General features: G+C 45.3%; 2 protein-coding genes across 5 annotated transcripts in view; one reads left to right on the forward strand and one right to left on the reverse strand.

The window, feature by feature from the left end:
* Nucleotides 1-4,266, reverse strand: part of nkain1 (sodium/potassium transporting ATPase interacting 1) — an 851,669-nt gene extending 847,403 nt beyond the window's left edge. For all 3 annotated transcript variants that reach the window (XM_073028501.1, XM_073028500.1, XM_073028497.1), the window contains exon 1: nucleotides 3,440-4,266. In XM_073028501.1, the coding sequence (XP_072884602.1) occupies nucleotides 3,440-3,493 (54 nt within the window). In that variant the 5' untranslated portion in view covers nucleotides 3,494-4,266. The remainder of the gene's footprint in view (nucleotides 1-3,439) is intronic.
* A 1,412-nt stretch (nucleotides 4,267-5,678) lies between these two features.
* The window catches only part of LOC140715935 (uncharacterized), a 67,051-nt gene continuing 47,609 nt past the window's right edge, over nucleotides 5,679-25,120 (forward strand). For both annotated transcript variants that reach the window (XM_073028506.1, XM_073028505.1), the window contains exons 1-2: nucleotides 5,679-5,771; nucleotides 16,611-16,769. In XM_073028506.1, the coding sequence (XP_072884607.1) occupies nucleotides 5,742-5,771; nucleotides 16,611-16,769 (189 nt within the window). In that variant the 5' untranslated portion in view covers nucleotides 5,679-5,741. The remainder of the gene's footprint in view (nucleotides 5,772-16,610; nucleotides 16,770-25,120) is intronic.

Consider the following 25,120-nt stretch of genomic DNA (forward strand, 5'->3'; position numbering starts at 1 on the left):
TTTCACATCTCTTTGTGTGAAGCGATTAAGGGGAAAAGACTTCTCAAGAGGGTGCCCGGAGCGGTAGGACCCGCAGAAGCAGGTCGGGCATGGAAATAGGTGGAAGCATTTACAAGTAAGGCCAAAGGTTTCAGTGGAATAAGGCACGAGCCTTAGCAGAGATGGTGGATGAATACAGCTCGGGGAAGGACAAGGAAATTAAGTAGGGCACCAGAAAGAGAGGGGAGGGTGTCAGCCCTTTGTTAAAGGATTTGAGCCAAGAGTGCCTTCAATTTCTCCTCGCTGGGCCAATAGGGTGCTTTACAATGTGCTACAAAGGTCCCCAACCTTTTTTTTATGTCATGGACTGCTACTATTAAATGAGGAGTCCATGGACCCCAGGTTGGGAACCCCCTCATCTAAAGGTATTTTGATTACAGATACTCAGGAACCATCTTCCAACACAAGTTTTTTTTTCAAAAAAACAAACCTTCACTATCTTTTTTTTACTGAAAATCTCTCAGTTTTGGATTTTATACAGAAAGGAGCATCAGCACTAATATGTAAGGTAATTTGGTGGCTCCCATAAGATTCAAGAATGAAACACGCTTTTGTCTTTCAATTGGCTTGAGGCTCTTGTTTTAGTTCAAGAGCTGGAAGGAAAGAAGTCAGAGTAAGAAGGTGAGGGGAGGGGAGGAAGAAGTACAAGGTGGTAGGTGAAAGATGAAACTGGAGTGGGGGAGGGGTGAAGTAAAAGGCTGGGAAGTTGATTGGTCAATGAGATAAGGGGATGGAGAAGGAGGAATCTGATAGGTGAGGACAGAAGACCATGGAAGGGGGAGGAGCACCAGAGGAAGTGATGGGCAGGTAAGGGGATATGGTGAGAGAGGGAAATGGGAATGGGGGAACGTTGAAGGTGGATGGAGAGCAATTACCGGAAGTTCAAGAAATCAATGTTCATGCCATCAGGTTGGAGACTACCCAGTCAGAATATAAGGTCCATCTCCCCTTCACCATTCTCCATTCCTGTTTCCCTCTCCTATCTTTTTTCTTTACCTGCCCCTCACCCCCCTCTGGTGCTCCTCCCCCTTCCCTTTCTTCCATGTTCTTCTGCCCTCTCCTATCAGATTCCCCTTTTTCCAGCCCTTTATCTCTTTCACCAATCAACTTCCCAGCTCTTTACTTCACCCCCCTCATCCTGGTTTCACCTATCACCTTGTGCTTCTTCCTCCCCTCCCCACACCTTCAAACTCTGACTTCTCATCTTTTTCCCCCAATGCTGATGAAGGGTGTCAGCCCAAAACATCGACTATTTACATTTTTTCATAGATGATGCCTGGCCTGCTGAGTTCCTCTTGCATCGTGAGTATGTGTGTGTTTGCTTTGGATTTCCAGCATCTGCAGATTTTCTTGTGTTTGAGAGCTCCAGGGCTGTAAGTTTCGTACCTACTACTTTGCCGATTTTAGTTAACGGGTTTGCTCCTTAACCCTTGAAATGTTTACCTTATCAAAAGACATGTTTGAAAGCTTTCTAAAGTAAGTTCAGGCATGATCCAATTGAATATCCGAGCAGGTCTAAGGGCAGATTGACCCCGTCCTGTTCCTGTACTGATAAGAATGAGCAAAGGAGATGAATGAGCACCAGTCCCATCTGTAGACGCCCCCAGACCTGCTGAGCACACTGAGCATGTTTGCTCTAGATTTCCAGCAACCGCAACACCTCTCGGTGCGAATGAGTGCTTCTTGTAGCACATTTGAGAGACAGAATAAACAGTCCCACACCAAAAACACTCAATGCCCCATGCATGATCTTTGATCTTTCCCTCTAGCAGTCACCTAGAAAAGCCAAGCAAAACTCCAGTGCCTCAGGACCGTAGAGAACGGCTCTGAATTCACATCCTTCAAGAAAAGGTCCCCACTGAAATTTTATAAAATTACACATGAAGTCTTTACTTTTCTACACAGAATTTTAATATTTTTGTCTTCACTCCTGATTGCCTCGTGATTTATTATGCACAACTTTAACTCAGAAATATCACTTCTTCTAACTGCTCACCGCTTGCACAACGCTGCATTAGTATACAGATTAGAGAAATGTGAACAGAAGATTCACGAGGGCTCTCCAGTGATATTCACAACCTGCACGGGGGGTGGGGTTGGGTGGGGGGGGGGGGGGAGACGATAGAAACACCAACAACTTCGCCTGAAAAGCATCAGTAACACTTTATGTGGAAATAGCGAAGGGGAAAAAAAAACAATGCCAAACGACTGAAGACTGCAACGGAACGCATAGTTTTAGAGGAGCATCTGAGAAGGTGGCATAGAAAGAGCTGGAGAGTGGAGTCTTGGGTTTCTAAAGTTATGCCCGGGATGTAATACAACTGGGGAAAAGCCTCAGAGGGGGAGAAGATGACAGAAGTAATGAAAGGATGCCAGAAGCCTTTGAAGGGGTTTCAAAGAATGGATGAAGACATCAATTCTCTGTTCTAAATAGTTAACCCACATCAAGCAATGGGGCAATTTCCCCTAAATGAGCAGGCAAAATGTTAAATCCTTGAGCTTTCCTGCACAGTTATATTCTATCGAGTTTCCCCATCGTCACTAGCAGCTTGTAGTAAGCTGGCTGGCAGGATAGGATGCCGTCAGGTCGTTTGACTGGAATGAAGAGCAACGTGTGAGTGAGTGTGTGCCACAGCCCCAAGTTTAGTGGGATCCGGTTACACTGTGGAAACATCTGTTCCCCAAGTCGCTCTCTTTGCACCTGTGACCATCCCGGAGTCGCGCTGTCACTCGCTTCAACCGGCAACCACGTCCAGCCTCGCGTACTTTCCGCTTCGCGGCGCGTCGGGCGGCCCACGATCGGGTCAAGTAACACCGCACAGAAATTTAAAACTCAGCCCCATAAGATTCACACTTGAGGCAAAATACGGATTGCAGCTTACAAGCCGTGAGCGCAAGCCGCCTTGCAAGGAAACGCGCAAATTCTACAATTGTAAGAACATAACCCCAATTCGCAAGTTTAGAAATAGTAATCTGTCCTCACGTAAGAGCTAAAGACAACTGTAGCAACAAAGGAAACAAAACACCTAGATTGACATCGTTAGCATCGTTTGGAGGTCCACATCTGAAATTACCCAAACTAAGTCTCCCTGTGTCCCGATTTTGCCCCCAAGAACACCGACGTGTTCATTACCGACAACCAATATCCGAAAGTACAACCAAGCACGTACCGACCACACAATTGCTCCTCATTCAAAACAAAATCCAAGCCATATACATATAAGGGCTCCAGATACTGGGGAATAACCAGCTTCAGGCATAATGAAACACCACCGTGAGAAAGGTACAGACAACCGGGTTTCCCCGGGAATTACAGTGAGACAATAACCGCGTTTGCCTCCCCATCGACCTGGTCCAGAACACAATCAGAAAGTGGAATAAAGGAAATCTCACAACTTACCAGCTGCAAGCTGCAGAGGACGATCAGGGTACAACGTCCATTGCATCTCCCCATGGCCCCAGACTCTGGTCAGTTTCGGCAGGAGATGTGGACCTGAATGGGTTTCAACTGAAACCGCCGAGGCTTGCTTCGCATTTACTCACGCCCAGCACTCCCACCTCTGGCCAGGTAACTCCGATCACCATTCACACAGGCGCCGCCGGGCGAACGATCCCCAGACTCTCCCGGCCGGGTCCCTGGCAACCGCGCTCACTCCGCCGCCGAAGCCGTCCAGCGTCGAGGTGACCGGGTCATCATTGCCAGCGAGTGCCACACCTTCCCATTCTCAAAGAGAGCGCTCAGATGCCGCTGCCCACCTCCCTCCGGGCCGACGGCGGTTCGCCGGGAAGTGCGGGGCGCACCGGGGCGCACCGGACCGCTGCGAGTCCGTGTCTCCCCGGCTGGCGATGGAGGTGTGAAAGCGCGGGCGCCCGGGTGGGATTCAGTCAACTGGCCGCCGCTCAGCTCAAACATAAATGACACGGGCTCTGCGGTTAAAAGATCAAACCACGTGGCTCGGGTGTGGCGGGACGAAAGCGGCGATTTCTTTCATACGGGGAGGGGAGAGGGAAGCTCGGCGAACAACCTCCCCATCGGAGCCGCCTCACGGCCGGGCGACACGGTCCTCGCAAGTGCCTGGTGTTCAGATCTAACTCGGCTTCATCCCGAGCGCTGATTCATTCCCAGCCACCCACCCCGCTCTCCCGACTTCCAGCACTTTGGTTCAATATTTATTTTTTTATCTCGTTGCAGTTCCTACACTCATTCACTGTTATTGACATTCGCCGTGATTCCTTTGTCAGTCGTGCCTTTCGCCGCTCTTTTCGCGCCTTCCTGTATCTTTCGGGGGGTGGGTGGGTAGGTGGGGAGGGGAGGGGGGGGCTGACATTTGCCTCAGCGCGGAATGACAAAAACTGTCGGCATCTCCCGTGCAATATCAATTTCCAATTGGAAATAGTTGTCCGCCAGCAGCTCCCGCCACATCCGATGCGTCTTCCCGGTACAGTAACTGCTGACATCTAGCGAGCACTTTCAATGCGAATTATTTCTGTGCCCAGCGCTGGGCAAAAGAGGGGAATAAACTTTCGCCAAGTGCCATCATCGTAAGTACAAAGGCGCTTCTATTATGGCGGTAACCTGCTGATCCTCAGTCTAACTTTGGAAAGCATTAAATTGGCATCCCCCGCGTTTTACACCAACAACTTTTAAACAGGAGTCCAGCAGATGCCAGAAACCTGAAATATAACACGCCTCAATATTCGGGCCAGGCAAAGGGGGAGAAACAGATAATGTTTCAGGTCGAGATCCCTCAGAGAAACAGAAAACCGCCAGAAACGTCAATCTCTCTCTCTCTCTCTCTCTCTCTCTCTCTCTCTCTCTCTCTCTCTCTCTCTCTCTCTCTCTCTCTCTATCTGTCTCTATCTCTCTCTCTCTCTCTGTCTATCTACTTCTACCTCTCTCTGTTTATCTCTCCCTCTGTCTGAGTCTATCTATCTGTATCTCCATCTCTCTTTCTCTCTCTTATCTGCTAATCTATTTATCACTATCTCACTCTATCTCCATCTCTCTATTTCTATCTCTCTCTATCTCTCTCTCTCTTTCTGTCTATCTATTTCTCTCTATCTCTATCTTTCAGTCCTGTCGTGGGGTCTGGTCCTGAAATAACAATTGTCCATTTCCCTCCACTGGTGTCAAGTTCCTCCGGCAGATGGTTGCTGTGGATTCCAACATCTGCAATCTTCAGCCCCTGTTTGGTTTTGTTTTAATTGAGATGGTTTGTTGAGTTCATTCGAGGAAAGTTCCTATTTTTTCAAACATGTAGTTGGACTGCTGCAAAATGATATCAACAACCCACCCAAAATGCCGGAGGAACTCAGCAGGCCAGGCAGTGTATATGGAAAAGAGCAGACAGTTGACATTTCGGGCCGAGGCCCTTCCTCAGGACTGGAAAAGAGAGATGAGTAAGAAGATGGGGAGTCCTGAGGAAGAGTTCTTGGCCCGAAACATCGACTGTTTATTCCACTCCGTCGGTGCTGCCTGACCTGCTGAGTTCCTCCAGCAGTTTGTGTGTGTTGCTTTGGATTTCCAGTATCTGCTGATCTTCTCATGTTTATGATCCACAGCCCACACTCGGTACCAGGGCAAGTAACAGCAACAATGTGCTATCGAAGCCTCAGCGTTGTAAATGGAAATGCAGAAGGATAAAATTCGACTTCCCGTTTCTAAACCAACGTATCTGCCCGTGGCATCCTCTGCTACCGCGATGAGGAGTTACACCACATATTCCATATCGGTAACCTCCAAACTGATGGAATGAACATCAATTTTTCTAACTTCTGGTAACCACTCCCCTCTGTTCTTCACCCCCTTTTATGCCCCCAGCATTAGAACATAGAAATCTACAGCACATTACAGGCCCTTCGGCCCACAATGTTGTGCCAACTATGCAACCTACCCTAGAAATTGCCTAGAATTTCCCTAGCTCATAGCCCTCTCTTTTACTAAGCTCCATGTACCTATCTAAGAGTCGTTAAAAGGACCCTTTTGTATCCACCTCTACCACTGTCACCGGCAGTGCATTCCACGCACCCACCACTCTCTGTGTGAAAAACTTACCCCTGATACCCCCCTTGTACCTACTTCCAAGCACCTTAAAACTGTGCCCCCTCGTGTTAGCCATTTCAGTCCTGGGAAAAAGCCTCTGACTATCCACATGATCAATGCCTCTCATCATCGTACACACCTCTATCAGGTCACCTCTCATCCTCCATCGCTCCAAGGAGAAAAGGCTGAGTTCACTCAACCTATTCTCATAAGGCACACTCTCCAATCCAGGTAACAACCTTGTAAATCTCTTCTACACCCTCTCTCTATAGAATCCACATCCTTCCTGTAATGAGGTGAACTGAACACAGTATTCCAAGGGTCTAACTAAGGTCTTATATAGCTGTAACATTACCCCATGGCTCTTGAACTCAGTCCCGTAGTTGATGGAGGCCAACACACCGAATGCCTTCTAAACAACACTGTCAATCTGCGCAGAAGCTTTGAGTGTCCTAGGGACATGGACCCCAAGATCTCGCTGATCCTCCACACTGCCAGAGACTTGCCATTACTATTATATTCTGTCTTCAATTTGACCTTCCAAAATGAACCACTTCACACTTACCTGGGTTGAACTCCATCTTCCACTTCTCAGCCCAGTTCTGCAGTCTATCAATGTCCCGCTGTAACCTCTGACAACCTTCTAGAGGTTGGCATAACATTGTGGGTCACAAACACTGCTAAATTTTGTTTCTGGTAGCTCTTTCACCCCTTCTCTTTACCCCACCATCATCACCTGCCCACAACCTCCTTCTGGTTCTGCATATCTTTCACCTGTCCTCACCTTTAAGATTCCTGCTTCTTCTGTCCTTCGCCTCTTTTACCTATTATCACCCAGCTTCTCACTTTATCCCCTCCCCCCAATCACTTTGCCCCTCACCTGGACTGCCAGCTCCTCTCCCCACCCCTTAGTCTGGTTTCTGCCCCCTTCCTTTCCAGTCCCGATGACGGGTCTTGGCTCGAAATGCCAACCCTTTATTCCTCTCCATAGATGCTGCCTGACTTGCTGTGTTCCTCCAGTATCGTGTGTGCATTGCATAAAAGCAAAATGCATCTTACAGAGGAGTATCTGAGACACAGGAACTGCATGAGCACTGAGCAACTGCAGGTAATCATCCATCACTGATACAGAGATTAGGTGCCGACTTGCGCAAACAAATCGAATTGGGAAAACGCAAACTGGAAACGATGCCGGTTTGTTGATATGGGCAGCTGCAGATGCTGGAATCTGGAGCGCCAATGGATCTGCGTGGAAGAACTCAGTAGGCCAGGCAGCATCGGAAGAGAGACAGTCAATGCTTCGAGTCGAGATCGTTCACCTGGTCTGAAAGACAGAGTGTAGATTGTTCGCTCGTTCTTTACGCGCCGTGTCATACAACGTGGGCAATCATGGCCTTTCCAAGACCGTGACTGGTCTTTGCAATTCTTTTATTTACAGAAGTGGTTTGCCATTGCCTTCTTCTGGGCAGTGCCTTTACAAGACGGGTGACTCCCAGCCATTATCAATACTCTTCAGAGATTGTCTGCCTGGCGTCAGTGGTCGCATAACCAGGACTTGTGATATGCTCCAGCTGCTCGTACAACCATCCACCACTTGCTCTGATCAGGGGGGCTAAGCAGTTGCCACACTTGCCCAAAGGTGACCAGCAAGCTAGTGGAGGGAAGACGTGCCTTACACCTCCTTGGGTAGAGACGTCTCTCCACCCCACCACCCCAGGAGGGCAGATAGCCAGTGTAAAAGGTGATGGTAAGGAGTAGGGCAAGAGGTGGCAACAGCTAAGTGGATCCACCTGACGTAGGCAGAGTGCAAATAGGAGCGGAAGCTGAGTAGTGACAGGTGGTAGCAACAAAGATCATGGTGCCTAATCTGCTGAGTTCATTCAACCTTTTGTTGCACATTTGATCAGTTATTTTAATTGCTCTGGACGATTTTTCAGTCTTGTGTGAACAGACAGGTGAAACCCTCTAGTTTCCTTGGCTATGTAAGTCTAAGGAAGACGCTCTCTGGTCCCGACAAACCAGTGAGATTGAGACAGCTCTCCCACCCTAAACCCCGGTTTGTGTGGATGCTGGGCAATTTGCTACCTCGCTACAAGTTAGTGCCACAAAATAACAGACCGTACACTGCATACGATTAAAGGAATTATATTTATGAATCTTAATTTAACTAAAGGGTTAGTAAAGAAATACAGAAAGAACAGGGCCCATTTTAATTAATAGACAATAGACAGTAGGTGCAGGAGTAGGCCATTCGGCCCTTCTAGCCAGCACTGCCATTCACTGTGATCATGGCTGATCATACACAATCAGTACCCCGTTCCTGCCCTCTCCCCATATCCCTTGACCCCGCTATCTATAAGAGCTCTTATACAGTCAAACAGTCAAATGTGCACAAGTTGGCTCTCAGTGATTCACCGTACTCACCCATCCACAATCAAGCTCGCACCTGGCTCCATCGAATCATGGTCGAATCCTACGATCTGTTCTCTCCAGTGTCTTCTCTCTTCACTCCCGCCAACCAAAAACCCCCAAGACCAACCTTGGAGTCCCTCACCAGAAAAACCTCCCCCCCCCCCCCCCACAGTTCCACCATCCTAATTGGATGGCACACGTTCCTCATCATCCCGTATCTTCAAAAATAACCCGAACAGGCTGCTCTTTCAGAACTGCTAAATGAAACACTGACAGCAAAACAGTAAAAATGTGAACCGGGGCATTACACAGGGAACATTACTAGCATGGACTAGATGGGCTGAAAGGCCTTGTGTCTGTGTTGTACTTCTCTCTCACTCTATAACTCTCATCAATCCTTGAACATTAAGAACATCTGGCCTGCTTTAAGTTAACTTGTTTCCCTCTCTTTCACCCCGTTGGATCTCTGTTTAATTTCTGAACCTTAGGGTTCTTCTGGGAGTCAAAAATAGTGAGCAGTCTTAATTCCAAGATTATAGATAAGATAAGGAAAATTCCTCAGATAGTGATAATAGGTTGCATGATTAAAGCAATTACATCATGTGAGTAATGTGCTAATACTTAGCCAATGAAAACTGAGAAAGATATAAGTCCGTTAGTTTAGCTGCTGTACCGCTTTCTGCCAGTGAGTTTGAAAAATATGAGTTTTTTAAAAAATACATATCTGATGAAAAAAAAGTATTATTTTAAAAATGCAGTGGTTTCCAACAACCTAATAGACAATAGACAATAGGTGCAGAAGTAGACCATTTGGCCCTTCGAGCCTGCACCGCCATTTTGAGATCATGGCTGATCGATCATCTACTATCAATACCCAGTTCCTGCCTTGTCCCCATATCCCTTGATTCCCCTATCCATAAGATACCTATCTAGCTCCTTCTTGAAAGCATCCAGAGAATGTGGCATCCGAGGCAGTGCATTCCAGACCCCCACAACTCTCTGGGAGAAGAAGTTTTTCCTTAACTCTGTCCTAAATGACCTACCCCTTATTCTCTCTGGTACTGGACTCTCCCAGCATCTGGAACATATTTCCTGCCTCTATCTTGTCCAATCCCTTAATAATCTTATATGTTTCAATCAGATCCCCTCTCAATCTCCTTAATTCCAGCGTGTACAAGCCCAGTCTCTCTAACCTCTCTGCGTAAGACAGTCCAGACATCCCAGGAATTAACCTCGTGAATCTATGCTGCACTTCCAATAATGGGTTAATATTGAGAAGGGAGACAACCACTGCTGCTGGAAACAACAGGTCAGGCTGCATCTGTGGAGGGAAATGGACAGTCGACATCTGGGGTCAAAAGTCAAAGGGCACAGGAAGGGGGTCTCTTAAAGAATTAAGAAATGCTGAAATGCCATTTTAATTTTTAAATTAAAAATACTCGCATTTGCTGCTAAATGAGGAGACAGAGCTCATTGTAAGATAGATAGATAGATAGATAGATACTTTATTCATCCCCATGGGGAAATTCAACTTTTTTCCAATGTCCCATACACTTGTTGTAGCAAAACTAATTACATACAATACTTAACTCAGTAAAGAATATGATATGCATCTAAATCACTATCTCAAAAAGCATTAATAATAGCTTTTAAAAAGTTCTTAAGTCCTGGCGGTAGAATTGTAAAGCCTAATGGCATTGGGGAGTATTGACCTCTTCATCCTGTCTGAGGAGCATTGCATCGATAGTAACCTGTCGCTGAAACTGCTTCTCTGTCTCTGGATGGTGCTATTCCAAGGTGGGTGTTCTGCCTTTGTCCTGGGGTTCTAGAACTGCACATTGTGACTTCAGCAAGCAGCTTTCACTCTGAATCAAACATCTTTTTAACAGAACACTAAAAAGGGAGAGCAGAGAGAAAAGAAAGAAAAATAGGCTGCCCAGCAACACGAACTTGGTCTAAGCTCCCTCCGTCTCAAATGTCTTTTTGGTGCGGGCTCTTATTTGTGATAACGGCAAGCTTCTCGCTAAACGTCCTGTATCACGGCCTGTTTGTCGGCGTGCCGCAGAGTGACACAATCCCGAAACATTTGTTGGGGTCCCTCCACCAGCCTGTAAGGAATGGGATAGCGCCCGGGGACTCCGGCATGGAGCACGTCAGTCCCCCCGTGTTCAACTTTCATCACCCTTTCACTGCACTGTTGCCCACCAAACAGGCGCTAGAAGTTCAAGTTGAAGTTCAAGTAAGTCTCCAAGTTCAAGGTAAATTTATTATCAATGTAGGTATACACTCAGAGGCCTCTTTATTTGGTACACCTGCTCGTTAATGCAAGTCTTTGATCAGTCAATCACGTGGCAGCAACTCGATGCAGAAAAACATGCCGACATGGTCAAGAGGTTCAGTTGTTGTTCAGGGCACAACATCAGAATGGGGGAAGAAATGTGATCTAAGTGATTTTGACCGTGGAATGACTGTTGGTGCCAGATGGGGTGGTTTGAGTATCTCAGAAACTGCCGTTCTCCTGGGATTTTCATGCACAACAGTCTCTAGAACTTACAGAGAGTGGTGCCAAAAGCAAAAATCATCCAGCAAGCACAGTTCTGTGGGCAAAAGCACCTCGCTTATGAGCGAGGCCAGAGGAGAATGGCCAGGATGGTTCAAGATGAAAGAGAGGTGACAGATAGCAGCTCAAATAGCCACACATTACAACAGCGGTGTGCAGAAGAGCATCTCTGAATGCACAACGCATTGTACCTTGAAGTGGAGGGGCTACAGCAGCAGCTGACCACAAGCATACACTCACTGACCATTTCATTACTTTATTGTCACCAAACAATTGATACTGGAGCATACAATCATCACAGTGATATTTGATTCTGCGCTTCACGCTCCCTGAAGTGCAAATTGAAGTAAATATAATAAAAATTTTAATTATAAATCATAATTAGAAAATAGAAAAGGGAAAGTAAGGTAGTGCAAGTCAGGTCCGGATATTTGGAAGGTACGGCCTAGATCCGGATCAGGATCTGTTCAGCAGTCTTATCACAGTTGGAAAGAAGCTGTTCCCAAATCTGGCCGTACGAATTTTCATGCTCCTGAACCTTCTTCCAGAGAGAAGAGGGACAAAAAGTGTGTTGGCTGGGTGGGTCGTGTCCTTGATTATCCTGGCAGCACTGCTCCGACAGCCTACGATGTAAAGTGAGTCCAAGGACGGAAGATTAGGCACAGGAGGTATCTAATAAAGGGGCCACTGGGTGCATATCACAAGTCCTACTTATGCAATCACTAATGCCAGGCAGACAATCCCTGAAGAGTATTGATAATGGCTGGAGTCACCCTCCTTGTAAAGACACTGCCCAGAAGGAGGCAATGGCAAACCACTTCTCTAGAAAAACTTGTCAAGAGCAATCACGGTCATGGAAAGACCATGATAACCCACATCGTACGACACGGCACATAACGAATGAATAATTCACAGTAGAATAAAGAAGTACAATAGAATCAATGAAAAACTACACACCAAGACTGGCAAACAGCCAACGTGCAAAAAAAGTCAAACTAAGTAAATAAAAAAACAAATAATAATAATTATTAATTAATTAATAATACTGAGAACATGAGTTGTAGAGTCCTTGAAAGTGAGTCCATAGGTTAAACATAGAATAGAAACATAGAAAACCTACAGCACAATACAGACTCTTCGGCCCACAAATTTGTGCTGAACACGTCCCTACCTTAGAAATTACTAGACTTACGAAGAGCCCTCTATTTTACTAAGCTCCACGTACCTATCTAAAAGACTCTTAAAAAGGAGGTTGTAGAATCAGTTCAGTGTTGAGGTGAGTAAGTTATCCACGCTGGTTCAGGAGCCTGATTTCTTAACATGATGATGTGGGACCTAAGGCTTCTGTACCTCCTTCTCCTTTAGATCTACAAGGATGTCGCCTGGATTGGGGAGTCTGCCTTATGAGAATAGGTTGAGTGAACTCGGCCTTTTCTCCTTGGAGCGATGGAGGATGAGAGATGACCTGATAGAGGTGTATAAGATGATGAGAGACATTGATCGTGTGCATAGTCAGAGGCTTTTTCCCTGGGCTGAAATGGCTAGCATGAGAGGGCACAGTTTTAAGGTGCTTAGAAATAGGTACAGAGGAGATGTCAGGGTAAGTTTTTCAGAGAGTGGTGGGCACGTGGAATGCCCTGCCAGCGATGGTGGTAAAGGTGGATACAATAGGATTTTTTAAGAGCCTCTTAGATAGGTACATGGAGATTAGAAAAATAGAGGGCTATGCGTTGGGGAAATTCTAGGCAGTTTCTAGAGTAGGTTACACGGTCGGCACAACATTGTGGGCCGAAGGACCTGTATTGTGCTGTAGATTTCTATGTTTCTCCTGTATGAGGTCAGGGAAATTGTTGATCAAGTCTGTAATTAGCCTTGCAGAGAGTAGTAATCCCACTCAGTTGCCACATTACTGGGTTGAGAAGGAACGTTCAGAATTTTTCCCGTAGTTCATTATGAAAATCATTGACCTGTGGAGTTTCCTGGCACGGGTATTATAGGCAAAATTGACATTTATAGGCTAAATATAACCCCCCCCCCCCCCCAGAGGTGGGCTGCCTTGGAGGAACCTTCCTGAAAGTAAACACAAAGTACTCTGCAGATGCTGTGGTCAAATCAACACGTACAAACAAGCTGGATGAACTCAGCAGGTCGGACGTTTTCCAGCTTGTTTGTACCTTGCTGAAAGTGTTGCTGGGGTGCGGTTGCTATTGAGTAGGAATTGCAGTGGGCTTTATTATTAATCATTTTTAGCGGTGGAGCACAGAACAGGTCCTTCCAGCCTAACGAGCCCCACTGGCCAGCAACCCACCTATTTAACACTAACCTCATCACAGGACGATTTACGATGACCAACTGCGGGAGGAAACCCGAGCACTCAGACAAAACCCACGCGGTCCTGGGGAGAACGTGCAAGCTCCTTACAGGCGGCGCCGGAATTGAACTCCAACCTCTGACACCCCGAGCTACGATACTTACTTACTGTCCGCTGTGCCACTGACGTTTAGGGCAGTAATGAAGATCCTCCACCTCTGGCAGTGTTATGGCTTCCTTCATCTCCTCAGTTTCTTCCATCGCACAGGGATGTAGAAGGATTCTTCATCTCTGGTTCCATAACAATTTGTTTGACCAGTCAGGGTTGTTAACCCTGAGCTGAACACACAAATCTGCAGGACTGGTGGACTTCTCTTCGTCTATAACCTCTAACCTTTGACCGGTTTGCCATGGGTGACCCCTACCAAGAGGCAAAGCCCTGACTCCATCCGATGTGGCCCTCTGGATCATTGAGGGGCGCAGGCCTCCAACCCCAATGACAAGGTTATAGTCCTCTTGGAGGCAGGCTACAATAACGTACCTAACCGCTGTGCTACATAGCAAAGGGATAATACTTCCAAAGGAAGGAAGCACGTGCCCTCTCTCCTTGCCCTTCACGCTTAGCACATCAGGAACATTCGGATTTAATATCACTGACGTGCCTGAGGTGAAGTTCATTGTTTTGCGGGCAGCCGTGTAGTGCAAGGACGAAATTACTATAAATTGCAAAGCTAGCGGTAGTAGTTGGTGGTGCCACTTTTGCCATTTCTGTAGCACTCGACTGCTTTTCACGAGGTCGTTTTGTTAGTTTTATTGCTAGCTCGACGCTCAACTCAGCACGGATAGGAAGCGTGCACGAGGCAGGCTGGATTCGAACTCAGGACCACTCGCCTCAAAGTCCGGTGCCGATGCCTCTACACCACCGGCCAGCTTAGTAGCAGCGTTGTCGTTCAAATCACCTGTGATGTCCTCCTAGGGGGTTGTCCATTGGTGGGGCCTCAGGTGGCTGAATACAAAATTAAATATGGCAAAAAGGAATAATGAGGAAGAGTTCAGAAACCGTTCGGAAATCCGATAGCAGAGGGGAAGGAGCTGTTCCGGAATTGTCGATCGTGGTTGTTCGGGCACCTGTACCTCCCACAAAAGAAACTCGCTTTTTATTGATAAGAGCTTGGATGTGGGGAAGAAATGTCGGGCTACGTTGTACTCTTCAAATTTGGACAACAGAGTCCTCAGCGTCCACATGAATGGCACAAGAGTAGATCTTTGTCCAGCTGGTGTCATAGATCTGGCTTCACTTCCTCTTGTCAGGTGAACACGCCGTACTTGCTAGAATCCAAAGGCAGGTTGGGAAAAACACCTCATTTCAGATGTTGTGGGATGGCCTACCTTGATCCGATTAAATTTAAACAATATTTATAGGAAATCAGGAGTCACCTGAGATGTTCTTTTCATGGCCCAATTCGCCGCACTGACTCTAAAACCAATAAATGGAACTGCCTGATTATAAAGATTTGGCTTCAAAAATTCATCAGCAACTCTAATCCAGCAAATGCGATTAGCCACGACCAATCGAGCAGCGGAACAGCTGCTGGGTATGAGGTCAAAACCGAGAGCCAAGGAGACTGGCCAGTCAGTAGAACTGAATTTGACGGAGCCTAACGAGGCGACAAAGCCAGGTATGCTTTGGGGTTGTTAGTGAGCTGCGGTAAAAATTTACCTGATTCAAGTTGTATTTAGGTAATTAGCAATGCGTGTGGTAAGAAATGTTGATTTCTACATCTAGCGATGTACACAGGTTAAGTTTTATATATTTAAACTAGCAATGAGTTCTCAAAGGCAAAGGCTTTTACTGGCACTTTAGACGAGGAAATAAACTGAGCAACGATGCTGATTTTTTAAAAAGGGAGCTGAAGAGTTTTGACTATCTCAGCAAGGAAAGTACTACCATTTACTCTCTGACTTTCAGAACCACAAAATGCTTCACAGCTTTCTTTTTTTTTTAAAAAAAGAGAGATTTTAAAGGTCAGGATTATGAGGAAAAGGTCACTGCATGGTAATAACTGGGAAGCTCTTTCAAAGAGTCGGTATGAGCACAGTTGTCTAAAGGTCTTTCTCTGTACGGTATTATCCTTGTGATTTTATATGTATTCATCCTAGAACAAGATCCACAACCAATTATGAGGCAAACAGTGACAGTCCACAGACAAAGATATGATAAATAAGCAAGATCAAGCCACAGATGCTGGAATGAGCGAACAGGATTGAGTAATCTCTCTCTCGGTGACGTAGACTTTCTGCAAGTCACCATATAGGCTAGTTAGAGAAGCAGCGGTTAAGGATTTGGCTGAAATATCAAGAGAGTTAATTTCTTTGCTCAGTCCTGGGATCTTCGTGCTCACCTGTGAGAGGACATATCATACCTGACAAATGGGATCTCGCACTGTGAGGTGCCGCAGTTGAGTCAAAAAGTTCAGAGTAAATTTTATTATCAGAGTACATATATGTCACCACATACAACCCTGAGATTCATTTTCCTGGGGGCATACTCAGCAAATCTATAGAATAGTAACTGCAACAGGATCAATGAAAGATCAAAGCAGGAAATTATAGGCTGACGTATAGCTTGGCGAATTTTAGGCCGGAGTATAAAAGACAATAAACTGTGCAAATACAAATATAAATAAATAGCAATAAATAATGAGAACATGAAATAACGAGGTAAAGAGTCCTTAAAGTGAGATCATTGGTTGTGGGAACATCACAATCGATGGGCAGAGGCATTTAAGGCCTTATATTCTTCTGACAGCATTAATCCTGTCTTTCAACTTCATTATTTATAAACTCGAGAGTTTAACATCGGTAGCTGAGCGAAGGGCGCTGAGTAGGCTACGGTCAATTATGGATAACTCTGAACATCCTCTACATAGCACCATCCAGAGACAGAGAAGCAGTTTCAGCGACAGGTTACTATCGATGCAATGCTCCTCAGACAGGATGAAGAGGTCAATACTCCCCAATGCCATTAGGCTTTACAATTCTACCGCCAGGACTTAAGAACTTTTAAAAAGCTATTATTAATGCTTTTTGAGATAGTGATTTAGATGCATATCATATTTTTTTACTGAGTTAAGTATTGTATGTAATTAGTTTTGCTACAACAAGTGTATGGGACATTGGAAAAAAAAGTTGAATTTCCCCATGGGGATGAATAAAGTATCTATCTATCTATCTATCTATTGAAAGGTAAAGCGAGAAGAAACCTTAAGAAGAGCGGATTTGGAATTTCATGTAGAAACAGGCCAGGCCGTTGTAGAGAATGGACTGACTGTCACAGAAACTGGGCTATCAGTTGTGAAAAGTTTTAAAATAAAATCAGTTTGGAGCGAAGATATTGAAGAAGATGTGAGTATTGCAATTCAAATTGTGTGTGCATTCTATGCCACATATTTCTGCATGTAACTGACTCTCCGTTCCCTCTTTTTGCCCGATCTTTCCTTTAATGTGTTTTTCCTTCTGACTGTAGTTATGTTTTTGCATTTGCATAGAGCTAATGAGAGGCTTGAGGTCAGGTGGTGAGGAAGGAGTCTCTGATGGCAACAAACTGCTCTTAGATTGACCATTAACAAGGAAATGTGATTGTCAATGACTCCCATTCCCAAAAAGTCCCTCTTTCACTTCCCTGATATTCCAATTATGTTCCATATCATTTCATCTTCACCTCCCCACGATCTCACCGTCTTCAATAATAATTTATCTGGCGCCACTTTACCTCATAAAACCTAATGTATATTGCTGGAGAAGTGACAAACAAAATTACTGCCCACCCTTACTTTCCCTACTTTCAACAATTGCTCTCCTCCTCTCTTTCTCCACTGTTACATCCCACCTCATTCACACTAATCCACTTAGCAGCACCCAACTAAAAGTTAGGTAGCCCAAGCTATCATCAGCGCCCGCAGCAGCTCTTTCCCCTGCGTATTGACTTCTTCTCTCTGGAAATGATAGAAGCTAAACTTAGTCCATTGCCTTGATGTCGTATTTGATCTAGTCTCGGGTCATTTACCTACGTAATGCCAAGATCTGCTATATCCTGGACTGTTTCATTTTGCCCTGGTTCAGAACAAACCCCATTTATGCCTCTGTTGCTCATCTGGACAATATCCATTCTCCTTCTGTCGCTGTACATCTTCCAGATTTCTGCTGTTAGACCTTAATTAAAACCAGTCATGCCTTGACACTTCCCCTGCTGACTAAAAGTTGCTTCTAGTTATTTTGTTCCTCAGATTTAAAACTATCGTTCACGTTTTCATAATCCTCTGTATTCTCATACTTCATATTCAACTCCAAAGGAGTTGAATGGCTTCAAACCTGTTGCCTTGATAATACAGAACCTGAGGCCACAAACCAGGCACGCCCGGGATCCTCTTCAGTTTGCGTATAAGGAGAAGGTGGGAGTGGAGGATGCTATCACGTATTTGCTGCACAAATCCCTCTCTCACCTGGATGGGGTCAGTGGTGCTGTGAGGATTACATTCCTGGACTTCTCTAGTGCCTTTAACACCATCCAGCCCAAGATCTTAAGGCACAAACTAACGGAGATGGGAGTAGATTCTCACATGGTGGATTGGATAGTGGACTACTTGACAGATAGACCTCAGTATGTGCAGTTGGGAGACTGTAGGTCTGACACGGTGGTCAGCAGCACAGGAGCACCACAGGGGACCGTGCTCTCTCCGGTCCTGTTCACCCTGTACACATCAGACTTCCAATATAACTCGGAGTCCTGCCATGTGCAGAAGTTTGCTGATGACACGGCCATAGTGGGGTGTGTCAGGAATGGACAGGAGGAAGAGTATAGGAAACTGATACAGGACTTTGTGATATGGTGCAACTCAAACTACCTGCGTCTCAATATCACCAAGACCAAGGAGATGGTGGTGGACTTTAGGAGATCTAGGCCTCATATGGAGCCAGTGATCATTAATGGAGAATGTGTGGAGCAGGTTAAGACCTACAAGTATCTGGGAGTACAGTTAGACGAGAAGCTAGACTGGACTGCCAACACAGATGCCATGTGCAGGAAGGCACAGAGTCGACTGTACTTCCTTAGAAGGTTGGCGTCATTCAATGTTTGTAGTGAGATGCTGAAGATGTTCTATAGGTCAGTTGTGGAGAGCGCCCTCTTCTTTGTGGTGGCGTGTTTGGGAGGCAGCATTAAGAAGAGGGACGCCTCACGTCTTAATAAGCTGGTAAGGAAGGCGGGCTCTGTTGTGGGCAAAGTACTGGAGAGTATAACATCGGTAGCAGAGCGAAGGGCACTGAGTAGGCTACGGTCAATTATGGAAAACCCTGAACATCCTCTACATAGCACCATCCAGAGACAGAGAAGCAGTTTCAGCGACAGGTTGCTATCGATGCAATGCTCCTCAGACAGGATGAAGAGATCAATACTCCCCAATGCCATTCGGCTTTACAATTCAACTGCCAGGAGTAAGATATGTTAAAGTGCCGGGGTTAGGACTCAATGTATTTAAGTAAACTACTTAAGAACTTTTTAAAAGCTATTATTAATGCTTTTTGAGAGGGTGATTTTAGATGCATATCATATTTTTACTGAGTTAAGTATTGTATGTAATTAGTTTTGCTACAATAAGTGTATGGGACATTGGAAAAAAATGTTGAATTTCCCCATGGGGATGAATAAAGTATCTATCTATCTATTTTTGTAATTCCCTTTGAACCTCCACTGTTTCTTTGTTCACCACTGAGTCTAATTACTATTAGACCATAAGACAGAGGAGCAGACTTAGGCCATCCATTTCATTATGGCTGATCTAATTTCCCTCTCAGCCTCAATCTCCTGCCTTCTCCCTGTATCCCTTCATGCTCCAACCAATCACAAATCTATCAACCTCTGCCTTAAATATACATAAAGACTTGGCCTCCACAACTTCCTTTGGCAAAGAATTCCACAGATTCACCACTCTCTGGCTGATGAAATTCCTCTTCATCTCTGTTCTAAATGGACGTCACTCTATTTTGAGGCTGGGCCCTCTGGTCTTAGACTCACCCACCACAGGAAACATCCTCTCCACATTCACTCTGTCAAGGCCTTTCACCATTCAATAGGTTTTAAATGAGGTCACCCCTTGTTCTTCTGAATTCTAGTGAGTACAGGCCCAGAACCATTAAACGTTCTTCATATGACAAGTTGAAACTTGGCTCCTCATGCTATAAGTCACTACACACTGCTACCAGCCCTATCTTAAATTGCAAATGCTTTTAAATATGCTACTTAAATTTCTCTAGCTCTCGTATCCTCTGTGAAATGTATACCTTTGTCCATCTTGCGCTCCAGATTTCTCCCAAATACCATATGCAGCCACCCATCCAGTGCGCGGATATTCCAAAATGGGGGCTTCTTCATAGAGGGGCTCGGCCCGAAACGTCGACTGTTTACTCTTTTCCATAGATGCTGCCAGGCCTGCTGAATTCCTCCGGCATTTTGTGTTGCTGTGGCGGGAATTGAACTCTGGTTGCCGGAGCTGTAGGTCTTATGTGCTACCACACTGTCCATCTTTCATATTCATGTATTTTCCGAAGCATATAATGCACAAAGCAAGTGCGACAGTAAGTGTGCACGTGGACCGATGTCATATAAAGGCAGCCTCCATCATTAAGGGCCCCATTATCCAGGGCATGTCCTCTTCACCTTGCTACCATCAGGGAGGAGGTACAGGAGCCTGAAGCCACACACTCAATGATTCAGGAACAGCTTCTTCCCCTCTGCCATCCGATTTCTGAACATAGAACATAGGACCTGCAGCACATTACAGGCCCTTCGGCCCACAATGTTGTACCGGCCACGTAACCTACTCTAGAAACATCTTACAGTTACCCTACCGTATATTCCTCTATTTTTCTAAGCTCCGTGTACCTATCTAAGAGGCTCTTAAAAGATCCTATTGTATCCACTTCCACCACCATCGCCGGCAGTGCATTCCACGCACCCACCACTCTCTGTGTGAAAAACTTACCTCTGACATCTCCCCTGTACCTGCTTCCAAGCACCTTAAAACTATTCCCCTCGTGTTAGCCATGAACACATGAACACTTTCTCACTATGTTTGCTCTCTATTTGCACTACTTATTTTATAAACACACACAGTATATAAAAAATAATCACCCCCCCCCACCGAAGTTTTCACGTTTTATTGTTTTATAACATTGAATCACTGTGGATTTAATTTGGCTTTTTTGACACTGATCTACAGAAAAAGACTCTTTCGCATCTCTGTGCGGATATTCCTCTGTAAAGCTCATGAAATGCATTTTGAAGATTATTTGAAGAACAGGAAGCATTAGAAGGTGAAACATAAATGTCCCAACAGTATAATTGTCGGATGAAAGTAGCTACTGTATACATTCTCAGAGAGTATAACCCAGGTTCATCTCACACTGTGGGGCTGATGCACCATCAATAACTCACTCTGAGACGTAAAGGCGAGATATCGGCTTTTATTGACTGGAAGAAGGAACAAGCAGTGAGTGACCACCATACTACATCCTGGAGACTGAGAGGCCGGGCTCAGGCCTCAATCGCCTTTATACCGGGGTCTGTGGGAGGAGCCACAGGAGTAGTCAGCAGGGGGCGTGTCCAGACAGGTATATGTAGTTCGCCACAGGGGCTTTGGGCAAAGGTGTTAAGGGGAAATTCAGAGGCTTTTATTTAAAAAAGAGGTAATAGGCTTGATCATTGTAACATCAGCCATGTGTTAGGATCCACTGCCACTCGCAACACATTATCTGGGGTGACTCTGTGCAAAGTTGGTGGAGGGATTGTTACACTCGTAGAGTGATCATCTTTCATACGTGATATTAAGCCATCCTGATCTCTTTGATGGATGTAAGGGATCCCACTGGGATCTTTATTTCAGTAACTGTGTCATTTTAAACATGCTAGGCCCATAAAAATGCAAATTTGCCTGTGTTCTGCTGACAGTCTTAACGTTTAGATTAAATAATTATTTTGAGGCTCTTATTTGTTCTTTAATAAGTTACTTACACTAATTAGGAAGCTACTAATTGGCAATTTGACTGAAGTGCTCTTTTTTTCTAATATTGTTTCACGGTTTATTGAAACAATCATCAAATTGTCTGGCTTTCCCACAGCAGCCATTTTACGCTAGAAGCTCGAGCCAAAGTGAATCCCAATGCAGTGAAGCGATTCTTTTGTACGTTACACTATCAGCTCTTCACTCCATTTTGTGGCTTTGTTTGAAAATCCGCACTGTGCTTTCACTTGGATCCCTCTTTCGAGTAATGTCACCAAGAATTTGCTCATAATTTCAATTCCTGCTTGTGAGATCTTATAAGAACATAAGAAATAGGAGCAGGAGTGGGCCATCTGGCCTGTCGAGCCTGCTCCACCATTCAATAATGTCTGATCTGGCCATGCACTCATCTCCACCTATGTACCTTTTTCCCATAACCCTTAATTCTCCCACTATGCAATAATCTATCCAACCTTGTCTTAAATATACTTACTGAGGTAGTCTCCATTGCTTCATTGGGCAGAGAATTCCACAGATTTACCACTCTCTGAGTAAAGTGGTTTCTCCTCATCTCCATCCTAAATCTCCTCCCCCAAATCTTGAGGTTATGTCCCCTGGTTCTAGTCTCACCTAGCAGTGGAAGCAACTTCCCTGCCTCTATCTTACCTAACACTTGAATAAGGTCTCTATAAGATCTCCTCTCATCCTTCTGAATTCCAGTGAGTACAGTCCCAGGCCACTCAATCTCTCCTCATAGTCTAACCCCCCTCATCTCTGGGAATCAAGCTGGTGAACCTCCTCTGAGGCAATAGGTGGGTTGCTGCATTTGGCAAGGCAGCAGCGCAGATCGGACTTCAAAAAATGATTTGCCGTGCGTGTAGGATTGGACTCTGTAGCTCAGTGCATTGGACTGTGTAGTTCACGTTATGATGTGTTTCTGGCTTCTGGTCATTCCCTTTTTTTCTGTTGCTACTTTGGACGACTTATTTGATCGGGGCGGCGCACAGATAATGAATGACACAACACTAGATCAAAATAGAACTGAGCTGAACTGAATATACCAGGACTCTATTGATTTTGTGCTTTATATTCTGTGATTTTTGCTCATTTTTCTCATGCACATTGATGTTCTTCTCTGAACGGTTTTCTTTGTTCTGTGTCTGTCTATAGGAAGACGAATCTCGGAGTTGTATACTGCATTCATATATTGATAATAAATGTACTTTGAATCTTTGTTCGGCTTTAGGACGTGAAGAGCTAATAATCCTCTAGCCCACTATAAGTTCCCTTTGTTTCCAGTTCATTTGAGTGTGGCTCATAAAAATGAAATAGACCCAAAGGGAATTCAAGAGAAACTTCATTAACAGGAGAGTTTTGAATGCCTGTTATGTCCTTGGTTCCTAGAACTACATTTTTATACTGTGAGGTTCAGCTAGTGGGGAAGCGTTGCCAGCAATCAGTGAAAATTTCTGTATCAGCTTTGGAGATTCTGAATACCACTCCATACCGCAGCAATGCTTGAAGACTGACAAAGATCTTTCCAACGACCTGACTGAACTTGTCAACCAAATCGATAAAGAGCAGAAGGACGATTACTTTAATAGAGGAAGGGTCTCTATTTCATTAAAGATTATCTTTGTTTGTCACATGTACATCGAAACGTGCAGTGAAATGCATCATTTATATCAATGGCCAACGCAACACAGTCTGAGAATGTGCTGAGGGCAGCCCGCAAGTGTTGCTGTTCCTCCGGTGCCAGCTTAGCATGCCCGCGGTTTACTAATTCTAACATGTAAGTCTTTGGACTGTGGGAGGAAACTGGAGCACCCTGGAAGCCCACACGGTCGGGGGGAGAGCGTACAGGCAGTGGTGGAATGGAACCTGTGAAGCACTGTGCTAGCCACTACGCACCATGATATTTCCCCACCCCCAAACCTGCACAACCATGCTACCCAGTTGAATGTGTTGCAGTGAAGGATGCATGCAGGAAGAATTGAGTGAGGTTACTAGTTCAGAACTGGTTTTGCCCTTTTCAAATCAAAATCAAATCACGTTAAGTTTAATTATCATTTAGTCCACACATAGATACAGCTGAACGAGACAGTGTTCCTCTGGAGCCAAGGGAGCAAAACATTCAAAATAGCAAGCAAACATTCAAAAACAGTGAGTAGCATAATTCAAAATAGCGAGCAAAGAAGCATTGTCACCCGAAAAAGAACATATACGTGATCCAAAACCCTGAGCGACAATGTCCAGCAAATGACGGTACAGTCCCCCGGCAGCGCACAGACGCACACAATCCAGCCTGTCATTCCACCACTCGAACACAAGAGGGCAGCACCGACAGGAGAGGCCTGGCCCCAGCCGAGCTGGGATACCATGACAGCTCAGATTAATTAACCCTTTTGTTTTGGTCAACTTTTCGATGTTCAGTGTAACTCTTCAAACAGAGTCAGCTTCATAGCAAAATCTTATCTGTTGTGATAACATGCCGTGGTTTCAGCTTTCAAAGTCTTGACATCCATTAGAAAAATTGAATTGAATTGAATTGACTTTATTTCTTACATCCTTCACATGCATGAGTAAAAATCTTTATGTTATGTCTCTGCCTAAATGTGCAATGTGCAATCATAGTAATTTATAATAAGTAGAACAGCCAATGTCATATAGAGTACACTTAAATCAGCGTGAGTTAATCAGTCTGATGGCCTGGTGGAAGAAGCTGTCCCAGAGCCTGTTGGTCCTGGCTTTTATGCTGCGGTACCGTTTCCTGATGGTAGCAGCTGGAATAGATTGTGGTTGGGGTGACTCGAGTCCCCAAAACATCTTTTTTACACACCTGTCCTTGTAAACGTCCTGAATCACGGGAAGTTCACAACTACAGATGTGCTGGGCTGTCTGCACCATTCTCTGCAGAGTCCTGCAATTGAGGGAGGTACAGTTCCCATACCAGGCAGTGATACAGCCAGTAAGGATGCTCTCATTTGTGCCCCTTTAGAAGATTCTTAGCATCTGGGGGCCAAACTTCCTCAACCATCTGAGGTGAAAGAAGCGCTGTTGTGCCTTTTTCACCATGCGGCTGGTGGGTACAGATCACGTGAGGTCCTCGGTGATGTGGATACCGAGGAACTTGAAGCTGTTTACCTTCTGAACCCCAGATCCATTGATGTCAATAGGGGTTAACCCATCTCCATTCCTCCTGTAATCCACAACCAGCTCCTTTGTTTTTGCAACATTGAGGGAGAGGTTGTTTTCTTGACACCACTGTGTCAGGGTGATGACTTCTTCCCTGTAGGCCACCTCGTTATTGTTTGAGATAAGGCCAATCAATGTAGTGTCGTTGACAAATTTAATTAGCAGATTGAGCTGTGGGTGGCTATACAATAATTACAGGAAGTAAATGAGGGGACTCAGTATGCAGCCCTGAGGGGTTCTTGTATTGAGAGTCAGAGGGTTGGAGGTGAGGGAGTCCACTCTTACCACCTGCTGGCGATCTGACAGGAAGTCCAGGATCCAGATGCACTAGGCAGGGTCAAGGCCGAGGTCTCTGAGCTTCTTGTTGAGCCTGGATGGAGCTAAGGTGTTGAATGCAGAACTGTAGTCCAAGAACAGCATTCTCACATAAGCATCCTTCTTCTCCAGATGTGTAAGGACGGTATGTAGAGCAGTGGCTATTGTGTCATCTGTCGATTGGCTGTG

The sequence above is a fragment of the Hemitrygon akajei genome, chromosome 24, assembly GCF_048418815.1.
Source record: "Hemitrygon akajei chromosome 24, sHemAka1.3, whole genome shotgun sequence".
Classification (NCBI taxonomy): Eukaryota; Metazoa; Chordata; class Chondrichthyes; order Myliobatiformes; family Dasyatidae; genus Hemitrygon; species Hemitrygon akajei.